This window comes from Phalacrocorax carbo, chromosome 18, assembly GCF_963921805.1.
Source record: "Phalacrocorax carbo chromosome 18, bPhaCar2.1, whole genome shotgun sequence".
Lineage (NCBI taxonomy): Eukaryota > Metazoa > Chordata > Aves > Suliformes > Phalacrocoracidae > Phalacrocorax > Phalacrocorax carbo.
Window position 1 is genome coordinate 12,100,445 of NC_087530.1, and position 11,360 is coordinate 12,111,804.

General features: G+C 46.3%; 1 protein-coding gene across 21 annotated transcripts in view; it reads left to right on the top strand.

Moving 5' to 3' along the window:
* Positions 1-10,013, top strand: part of ZNF618 (zinc finger protein 618) — a 164,978-nt gene extending 154,965 nt beyond the window's left edge. For all 21 annotated transcript variants that reach the window (XM_064468922.1, XM_064468905.1, XM_064468912.1 and 18 more), the window contains one exon: positions 604-10,013. In XM_064468922.1, coding sequence (XP_064324992.1) covers positions 604-2,117 — 1,514 coding nt within the window. In that variant the 3' untranslated portion in view covers positions 2,118-10,013. The remainder of the gene's footprint in view (positions 1-603) is intronic.
* Positions 10,014-11,360: the final 1,347 nt, after the last annotated feature.

Below are 11,360 nucleotides of genomic sequence, written 5' to 3' on the forward strand. Positions count from 1 at the left end.
ACATGATGCTTTTGTGTTCTGGTATGGCCAAAAGTGTCATTCACGTTGCCTGCAATCAACTACAGAAAGTGGGGTTGCTGGAAGAAACAGTAAATCGGGCTTCAGCACTTTTTGAGATGGTGGAGGAAGCGACTCCTCTTAAAATAATTGTCTCAAAGAAAAGGCTCAGACCACAAAAATGGAAAGATGTCCAGCTTTCCAGCTGGGCTAAGCTGTGAGCACCAGCCCACAGACATGGATAGCGAATGGCACACATCATTATAACTTATCTAGGCAGTCCTCAGTGAACACCAGAGAGATGCCATTGGTTAAGGCACTGGATTGTGAGTAGATAGTGTGTGCTCTGTCTCAGTCCCCACACGAGGGAAAGCATGCGGATAAGCTCCTTGCTGCTCTAAGCAAGAGCAAGGCCTGTCCCTGGAGGTTCCCCTGTCGGAAACCCTTGGGGTGAGAAGTCCAAGGTTGAGCTGTCTCTGCCACATCTGGGCATGTTCCACCTCCTTGGGTCTCTCTCAGAATTGTTTTGTGACTTCCTCCGCTCTCCCCTTGCAGAGGAGCAGTTCTCATCTGGTGCTTTCTCTCCCTCCTTCTATTTCACTGCAGCATCCGCGAGCGGTTCGGTAGGGAACAGCGTGATCCCAGAGAAGGAGCGGCAGAACATTGCCGAGAGGCTCCTGAGGGTGATGTGCACTGACCTTGGGGCTCTGAGTGTGGTGAGCGGGAAGGAATTCATCAAGCTAGCACAGACCCTGGTGGATAGTGGAGCTCGCTATGGTGCCTTCTCTGTCACCGAAATCCTTGGCAATTTCAACACACTGGCTCTGAAGCATTTGCCTCGGATGTACAACCAAGTGAAGGTGAAAGTCACCTGTGCCCTGGGCAGCAATGCATGCCTCGGCATCGGTGTCACTTGCCACTCGCAGAGCATCGGCCCTGATTCTTGCTACATCCTGACAGCTTATCAGGTGGAAGGTAACCACATCAAGAGTTATGTCCTAGGAATTAAGGGCGTAGACATTCGAGATAATGGTGATTTTATCCACCACTGGGTACAGAACGTGCTCTCAGAGTTTGTGATGTCGGAGATCAGGACTGTGTACGTCACAGACTGCAAAGTCAATTCCTCTGCGTTCTCCAAGGCGGGCATGTGCTTGCGTTGTTCGGCCTGTGCCTTGAACTCAGTAGTGCAGAGTGTGCTGAACAAGCGAACACTACAGGCTCGCAATATGCACGAAGTGATCGAGCTCCTGAATGTCTGTGAAGATCTGGCAGGATCCACAGGCCTCTCGAAGGAGACCTTTGGCTCCCTGGAAGAGACCTCTCCCCCTCCCTGCTGGAACTCGGTCACCGACTCCCTCCTGCTCGTCCACGAGCGCTACGAGCAGATCTGCGAGTTCTACAGCAGGGCCAAGAAGATGAACCTCATCCAAAACCTGAACAAACACCTGCTCAGCAACCTGGCAGCCATTTTGGCTCCGGTGAAACAGGCGGTGATTGAGTTGAGCAACGAGAGCCGGCCTACCTTGCAGCTGGTACTGCCCACCTACGTCAAACTGGAGAAACTGTTTACTTCCAAAGCTAACGATGCTGGCGTAGTCAGCAAACTCTGCCACCTCTTCCTGGAGGCGCTGAAGGAGAACTTCAAAGTTCATTCGGCACACAAGGTAGCCATGATCTTAGACCCTCAGCAGAAGCTGCGGCCCGTCCCACCATACCAGCACGAAGAGATCATTGGCAAGGTCTGTGAGTTGATCAATGAGGTGAAAGAGTCCTGGGCAGAAGAAACAGAATTTGAACCTTCAACCAAGAAGCCTCGGGCAGCAGGGGAAGCCACAGCAGCTCAGGAAGAAGATTGGTTTGGGAAAAATGAAGTCTATGATTATTTGCAAGAACCTCTCTTCCAGGCCACCCCTGACCTGTTTCAGTACTGGTCGTGTGTTACTCAAAAGCATACAAAACTAGCCAAGCTAGCCTTTTGGCTCTTAGCAGTGCCTGCTGTTGGTGCCAGAAGCGAATGTGTAAATATGTGTGAGCAGGCTCTCTTAATCAAAAGGAGACGGCTACTCAGTCCAGAAGACATGAACAAACTCATGTTTTTGAAGTCCAACATGCTTTAAGACTGTCTTTTAATTAAAACAAAACTTTAAAACACTGTTCCAAACAAAGAAAAAGAATTTTAAGTTCTAAACACTGTGGACCTCATTATGAATGCCCCTGGAAACCAAGTGCTTTTTTATATATATATAAAAATATAAATATATATAAAATTAAGTTTGAAAGGAAAGCTGAGCATGTGAGAGAGACAGCCCTCTGCCAGGAACGTGCTCCTTTCCATAGATAGTGTGTGGACTTGACAGACTTTCTAATGTTTTCAAGTGGGCAGACCAATGGGAGGCTGATGTTCTAAAGTCTTCAGGCAGCTGAGATCTAAAGTGACTTGAAGTTTCTTTTGTTTCTCCTCCACCCCACCTTTCCTCTTGTCCCCTGGGCCATCTTGCCATGGATAATCAGACTACATTGAACAGACCAGTTCTGCACTGGACTTTGCTCCTTTGAATAACTGTACACCTTGAGAGCATTTGTCTGCAGCCTTCTTGACATATGGTCCATGTTACCAGGGCAGCTGTGTTTTATGAACACCAGTACCTTTAGAAAACGGGAAGGGAGACTGTAAGGGGTTTTTATTTTATTTTCTTTTTAAGATGTTCGTACACATTTTTTCAAAAAACCACAAAAGTTACTCTTCTGTCTCCACTCCCAGTTTTGAGTTTAACATGTTAGCTAGTGATTATAAGTTTGATTTAAAACTAAGAGAAATGGTTCATGGCAGAAAATGTCTGTAATTGTTAGGTTTCTTGGCTTTATTTTTTACAGCATAACTTCTTTTCTGAATTCCCAGTGCTAATTAGCTTCTCTGTTAATTTTGTGCATCAGGGGTTCTAAAACTTGTGCTAGAGTTAGCTCATTTGCGATTAAAATATCCGTATGGGAACCACAGCAGTTGCTTATATGGAAAAGCTAGAAACCAGGAAAAGCAAGCAAGCGGTGACAGCACAGATATCTGTGGGCCACCAGCAAGCTTGCCAGGGTCTGCCAGCTGCCATTGAGAACCCTTGTACCTAAACTTTTTGTAAAAAAGTTTCTCAGTGCACACGCTCAAAATAACCTTCCCAAGGCCAAGGACAAGCCAAGGTGTATGATTTTTCAGGGGAACAAAGATCATCAGTTTTGTCAAACTGGGGTTTGAAGGAAGCATAGAGAAGTGCATGGGCTCAAAGATCCTTCTGAATGTAAGTGCTCCTGATTGAGTGCAAAGAATATATTCCTGTTTTATTTGGAATGGTTTCCTCTAGTAGCACGAATGTCTTTTCAATACCTACAGTGCATTACACTACTTGTTATGTTGCTGAATCGTTCTGGCTAGGAAGGCCACGGGCCTTTAAACGTTCACACTTACTGTCTCACCCCAAATGCAATTAGAGGTGGTCATGACACGAAAACATCTCAGTCACTCTGCTGTCCGCCAAGGCCAGTGCTCTGCTGTGTCCAGCGCCCGTAGGCGCAGTTCTTGGGCTGCTGGACAGGATCTCTGCAGGCTGTCGGGTTTGGTGCCTCTTGGACAATTCCCAACCTCTGGTGCCAAACTCTTTAATTTTTCATCACTGGGACTTGTGTCCTGGAGGCAAATTGAAGCAAATTCTTATTTTTAAAGTAGTCTCTCCTGCTTCCAGCAGGGTGCTCTGCAGCTGCGGTCACAGTGGCAGCAGAACAGCATCGGAGGTTTGGGAGGATGGACTCACCCAGCTCCGAGCAGGCAGGCTGGAGGCTGAAGCCCTTCAACAGCCAGCGGTGGTTTCTGGTTGCTGACAATGTACTGGCAAGACTGGGGGTCCTCTTTGAAGTACCGCTGTTGAACAGATGTTAAACGAAGATGCCACCTGCCCATCTCTGGTTGTAATAGAAGTTGTAAGTCCCAAGGCATGAGAAATGGCAAACCCAGTCTCTCAGGCTTTGTTTGCAGATGTCTTGAACTTGACAGGCACTAACTGACAGCTTCGCTGCCATGGGGCTCAGACAGGGGAACAGTTTGCATGCTGGAGACCTTCCCTAGGTCAAGGTCACTAAGAATAGCTCTTTGCACCCAGCTGTCTTGCCTTTTTCAGCCTGGAAACAGGGCCTACTATTAGCTTGAGTCCAGCGTTTGGGTTGAGCTCTCAGCACTGTTATTGGCATCGGGGCAAAACTAGTCTCTTAATTGTAGGATTTGCGTATGGATATCTTAAAAGACACAGTCTGTAAGCCCGCTGACAACTGCAGGGGTAGCAGCACTTGAAGATGAGCTGCCAAGGCCAAGGCACTTGGATGTCTTATTTCTCTGACGGTGGCTTTTGCAAATGGAGGGGTGGTTGTAGGGCCAACTTTTCTTCTTGCTGGTTTTATTTTCTCCCATACAAATCCTGCCTGCCTAGCCACCAGCTGGGCCCACGGTAACACATCTGTTTGCACTTGGAGTGCAGGAGAAACCCGTAACAAACAATAACTAAATCTCAAACTACAAACAAAAATCCCAAGTGAGATGTGTGCCGATTACAAAGCATTGCGCTGTGTTGCTGTTACCGCTGAAAAGCACAAGGTGTCCTGCAGCAAGAAAGCTTGGCTGGAGGATGAATCCAAAGGAGGATTAGCTTTTGAGGCTGCAGAGTGCGTACCTTGCGGCTCATTTGATGGGCAGAACTGGGGACAGGTTTTGTAGTTCTTTCTCCTAAATAGCACATTACACCTTTTTGCTTGGTTTGCCTGAGACCCTGAGAGCCGCTCACAGGCTCTTTGATGCTCAGGTGAATGTGCAAAACCCTTGCATTCCTTTGACAAGAAAGCTCCAAGCCCTAACACGCCTTTGCTAAGGGACAGGCTGATAACTTCTGTGGGATTTGCCAACTCAGGCTCATTGTTTGTCTGTCTGCAAGGCATTAAGGGTGGGGAAGTGGACAAAGCAGAGTTAGCACAGGTTCAAAGCTCTGGAAATGAGGTAAAATTGCAGTCTTTTGTGCAACCATGGCAAGCAGTGAGCTGGACCACGGCTACACAGCAAGGTCATGCAAACAGAAAGGCCACAGCCACCCTTAACTCCCAGCCCATCCCCCCTTCCCCTTTTTACAGTGTGGTTTTGGCATCAAATCTGGAGCTTTCTTGCTGTGACGACCAAAGAGAGGGATTGACTAGCCCTCTCCCCCGTCCGAGTAACTCACCTCCAAGGCAACTTTGGTTATAGTTGCACTAATGATGGATGTTAAGCAAACACGCAGCGTTGTCTGGTAGATGAGATTCTCCCAAAGACTTAAAAACTCAGCTTAGCAGCTGAAAAGGCAAAAAAAAATGTGCAGCCCTAAAATGGAGCAATCTGGAAAGTCAGTGAGAAGAGGAGCTGGTTGGCCAGCCCCCTACTCCAGCGAGTCAGTGGAAGAAGCTGCAGCTTTTCATCAGTCTTAAATATGGTTACAGGGTGTTCTGCTCAGAGGAGCTACTCATGCTGTGTTTTCTTACAGGCTGACTGTGTCTGATGTACTTACACTTCATTAAAAGGAGAGGAGCACATCTGGAACACATGTATTTACCCTAAGTGCTCCTATTTGTCCTTCCCTCTTCAAGATCTGGATTTGCATTCTAGGGAGCTTAGATACTTTACCAAGGTCTGAATTCTGGAAGCTCTTAATTTGCCAAGTTACTAGGATTGGCTCAGTGGTGTGGAGCAGCACTTGTGCCGTAAGGAGTGCCGCCCATCCTGCTGTGGGAGACCGGAGAGAAGAGGGTCTCTTAGTTTGACCAGAGCTGTCCTGAGGTTCTGCTCCCTTTGCGCTGGGAGGAGAAGTCCTCAGAATTGGGATCATCCTCTGGTAGGTCATGTTGAGAATTTGCCTTCTGCTTGTTTCCATCCTTTACTCATGCTTGAGACGTGTTGGGATACAAAAATGGTGTATGTGTCCTCCAGGCATTCGTTTGGTTCTGCTGCTCACTCTGTGTCTGACCTTGCAGACTTCTGACTTCACAGTTTGCTTTGGGAGGGGTTATGATCTTCAGGTGGGGAGAAACCAACAGAAGAGGAACTGTAAAGAATGAAGGGCCTTCCAGTCCTGTCTGAAGATCCTTGTTACTAGAAAACTGAGACAGTGGGATACAGAGGCAGAGCTCTTCAAAACAGAAGGTCATTTCTGTCACGCGTGAGTACAGCAGCCAGAGCATCCGTGGAGAGCATGGAGCCCAGATTTCTCTCCTGTGTCTGTCTCTTCTCCCCAAGTCTCTAGCACTAGACAGTAGTTGTGTACTGGCTTGCAGGATGGGCTCGCTGTCACGTGCCTGGCTCCGTTTCAGATGGAAGTAAGCTTTTCTTTTTGTCCAAACTATATGTCTGTTCTAAGAAAACTGATTTGGTTGTATTTGAACTAGTGCAATCTGGAAAACTTTCTGTGAAAGCCAGCTGCGGGCTCAGGTTTTGTCTAGTTCAGTTGTCTGTTAATTCCTGGTTAAACCAGTTTAACTTTGAGATAAATTGGTTTAGGCATCCACATGAACCACCTGCACTGGTTTAACTGCGCTTGCTGGGTGTTCTCCCCTGCTAATCAGAGAATACGTCCAGAAGCAGCTCAGGGAGTCATGACCCTTACGTGAATTTTGCAAAAGGAAGTTGTGGCAGATACTCTCCAAGCTTGGGAATGACTGAAAATAGAGGGGGGACACTCTGAAAGTGGCTTGGGCTCGAAATTGTGGTATCTGCATTAATACAGTATTCAGTGAGATGTCTCAGGTTGGTTGGTTTGTTTTTCTCCAACTGCTTGCAATAACATGGAAGGTTTAGCGTGAGAAGAAGTTAACACATATGTTCATATTGGAGGATGAGTCCACTCAGCCTTACCCAGTCTGAGGGATGACTTCCACCTTCTGGATCCCACAGTAGACAAGCCAGGGTGTAGTGTTGCACAGGAGGAGGGTGGCTGAGACATTGTGCTACTCGGAGAATGTTGTGCGCGTTTCTGGACAGCACCAAGTTACTGATAAATCAAGACTGTAAAAGAGCAGCCAAAAAGTTGTTCAAAGGCTGGGAGTGCTGCTTTGTGCTGAGGGAAGCCTCAGATCTCTAACTGCATCTCTCTGGCTAAAGGAGGTGGAGAGGAGCTCCTGTGAGCATTCAGGAGGGGACAGGTTGTTTCCTATGGAATAGTTAGGAGTAATGGAATGAAAATGAACAAAAAGACACTAAAGGCAGATTCTGGGAAACCTTTTCAGGGAGGAGAAGTCCGTTCATCTGGGAGGAGTCTGTTACAGGAATGTTTTTTGAGCCCTATCATTTAAAACGAGGCTGTACAATTACATGGAGCACACACACTCCGTAAGGCACAAGGCTGCTTTGGACTTTGCCAAGAGAAAAGAGACTGGATGTAGAGGTGGGAAATGGTCGCCTGACTGTTGAGCCCAGTCCTGCCCAACAGGTCCAGGAGGGCTCACAGAGCATCTTCATCTTCCCACTCACCACCGGCACCAAACCCTTCCCAGCCCTCCAATATATACATTAACCAGGTTTCCTAAAGGAGGGAGGTAGCTGACCAGCAGAAGGGGCAGAGGAGAAAACACCAGCTGAGGAGCAAATGTCAACCCTTATACTTCCAGGGTGAAAGAATCGGGGTGGGGGAGAGTATTAAATGTTTTGCTGCTTCTGCTGTGCATTTTCTGTGCTACCCCGTGATCTCGAATCCATAGGATCCATCGGGAATGCCCAGAAATATTGGCTGAGACTCAAGGTCCTGTGTCAGATACTTCGGAAGATTTTGCCCTGTAGCAATAAGAGCTCCCTTTTTACAGTGCATGGGACCTGTCCTCATGCCAGGGCTTATCATCTTCCTGGGCCTCTGGAAATGTCACCGAACAAAACCCAATAGTGAAAATATGGAGAGGGAAAGCCAAGCACAGCTCTGAGTTGTTGAATGCCTCGTTGCAACTGTGGGACAGTTTGCTTATGCTAGGCCAGAAATGGTAAACCAATGAGAGTGTATTGCCCTGAAATTTCATTTTATATATTGAATGTTTGGGGGGGTTCTGTTTAATTTTGGTTTTTGTTTGGCTGGTTAGGTGGGTTTTTTACTACTCCTGTTAGAGTCCTTTGTTTTATAACTTGACGGAAGAGTTTTGCTCACATTAGACAACGGCGTATCCAGTAGACCCTGTAGGGTTTAATGAACTGTAGGCAGCCGAGTTTGAATTTTTTGGAATAGCTTCTGAAATGAGTCACATAAATGGCTCGTTGATGCACAACATCAACCACTGACTGAAAGGATTTTCTTCCTTCCCGTCGTTCTAGCGTCACTGACAGTGGCCAGCACGTCTCGGTACCCTGGTGAGCAGCGCAGCCTTAACGATAGGAATATTTTACAGTGGAGTTGATGAGTACAGGCATGTCAAACCCTTGCTTTTTACAACCAAAGTTCCTTAAAAAGACACTTCCAGCCTCATCAGCCTTGAACGCTTGTTTTCAGTCTTCTGGGGGTTCTTGTGGCGAGCTCTGCAATGGGTGTGGGTAGGACGGTATTTTTTTTTTCCAGTGGGCTGGGGGGTGGGAGGAGGGATTTTTTTTTTTTTCTTGCTATCTATGGAGAAGGACCTTTCTGCTCAAGGAAGGAGGCATGTATTCTCGAAGGAGCAACAGTCTTAAGAGCTGTTTTCCATGGTCCCTTTAAACTTATTGAGACTTTAATTTTATTTTTTTTTAATTATTTAAACGGAAAACTGATAACGGATGAACTGAAACATTCGTGACAGGTGACTAGCCAAGGCTGTAAGTACAGGAGGAACACACATCGTCCAGACCTTGAGGATTCTGGTCCACGCCGTAGCTAGAAAGTGTCATGCCGACAAACCAAACCATCAGGAAATCCTTGTTTGCAGCCAGTCTGAAAAGAGAAGCTGTTCCTCGTTCGTATGTTCATTTTTGAAACCTCCTGCTGGGAGCTGAATTCTTGTTGTGTCATCAAGCAAACAATTAACGTTCTCCTTTCCCTCCTCACCCTCCCTCCTCTCAGTAACTTGTGTGCATTTCCTTCCTTTCTGTAGATGCAGATGTTCTAGGCAATACCACAGATGCACCTGCGTGTGTCTCTACCTGCGAGTGCAAGAATCTCATGTCATCTTAAAAAATACAAAAAAATATACAAAAAATATACAAAAAATATCTTTTTTAGGCCAGAGTTTTCTACAGGTATTAATGAATATTTTTCTTAATCCTTATAAGTTTTATGTGTTTAATATTTCTTAATACCGGTAGCATTAATTTATACTTTTGTAGCAACACAATATTTTTATAAACCGCCACCGCTGGCTTTGTCTTCATAACGGGGAAATGTGTGGGCAGCTGGCCCCGCACTGTACCATGTACTGTATTTAAAAGGTTATCTAATGTCACACTTGCTGTGTTAATAAACAAAACAAAACCTGTTTCAAGTCTCATGTATTGTTGGTGTGGATCGAATGACTCAATAGAGAGCAATATTGCACGGGGTTGAGTTGCTGATTTTCATTGTGATATATGAACACTTGAGGCCAACTCAAGTTCTTCTGATTTTTTCTTTTTAGGATTTTGGTTTGGTTTGGTTTGGTTTTTTTACAGCTAAATAAATTCAGTGCTGTTTGAAACTTAGACTGACGTCAAATGAAAAGGATTATTAAAGAAAAAAAAAATCAAGGTGTTTAAATGTTGCTGTTTTTACAAGTCTGTTGCTGTCTGAATGGAAATATTCCACGAGAGAGGAGGAATAGTTCCACTTAGCTTCCAAACGAGCTGAGCACTCCAGGCCAGAGCTCAGTTATTTGGAGAGATCTTAGAGACATGTTTCTGCAACATTCTTTTCAGAGTTGATGCCAAGGCAGAAGACAAACTGTAACTGTAAGAAAGCATCCGTTGCTTGAGGATTTTCATGTCAGTGTTGTATTTATGGTTTTACAATAAAACAACCTTTAGGAAAAAAAAATTGTCTGGGTTTTTCTATTTTCCAAGCACATGAATGGAGCATCACCCGGTGCCGAGTGCCTTGTGAAGGGGGAAGACATCCGTTAAAGTGGCCTAAATCTCAGCAGCTATCTCTTTGATAGACCTCTTGAGCCATAAAACTCTACAGTGGGCCTCTCCCTGCGTCCCTTGTGCATCCAAAACTCCCTAAAGCATTTTTCCAGAGCATTTTCTGTCTCGTGTGTGGTTGCCAGTGCAGTGAACCCGCTCCTCTCGCACCAGTGAGGTGTTTATATGTAGCAGAAAGTGAACCAAGACTACTTGGCCAGCCGGAGGGTTGTTGGGTGTGTTGTAGCACAGTATTTGTGTTCACACCGCAGGGACAGATTCAGCTCGGCTGTCTTTTATGCCCCCAAAGCAGTGCAAGCTGTTGCTGGGCAAGATAGTCGTAAAACTCACACGTACCATGTTTCTGCCCAGCGTGGGCAGAGATTTTCATTTGTATCAGCAGACCCGCATGCGAACTTGCTTTCACCCCAGGAGAGAGGCATTCAAGCCCTGAGCAGGCTCACCCCCTTCCACAAGACAAGGCCCTTGACAGCCGTTTATAATGGCAGCCAAAAAACGAGAGGGCACAGAAATCTTTGCCTAGAGGCTGTGTCAGTCTTGGCCTGCATCAGCGTCTCACAGGGTCCCAAAGATGTGTCGGGGAGCGGGGGTCACGGGCGGCTTTGCCGGCTCCCTGATGCTGGTTGGAGCTCCAAGACCTGCCTCCAGACAAACTAGAAACAACCGGGGAATTGTGGAACAAGTACATGGACCAGGATCCAAAGGAGAAGGGGCCCAAGCCTGCCACTGGAAAATCCAAGGTACGTTGTCCGTCACCCATCGTGTATCCTTTTTTTTGACCTGTTTTGGTATGCTTTGCGGTTTTCTAACCTTGCCCCTCACCCCCCTCAAAAAAAGGCATACAAAAACTAACTGTGCCTGAGAGTTAGGAAATCTGTAGTGATTTTGTTAGTTGGAGAAAAACAAAACCCAAAGGTATGGAATGACGATAAGTCTGGCAGTTGGATAAACTCTCTTGGCTAGCAGTGAAGTGTGAGGATAAGCCATATAATAATAAATACAACTCTCAGGATATAATGGTAAAAATGGCTGTAGCTTTGCGGTAGATTTGATGTAGAAGTGATTTCAGTAAACAGATTAGATGCCCTCACATCCTAACCACACAGGATTTTTTTGAAAATGTGAAGTGGGTAAGGTATGGCCAAAAGGCATGGAAGGCTGGAGGCCGGTGCTCCTTGGCATGCCAGTGTGTCCCGGCCCTAAACCGTCCTTTTTGCTAAACCCATTTAAAGGGATAAGA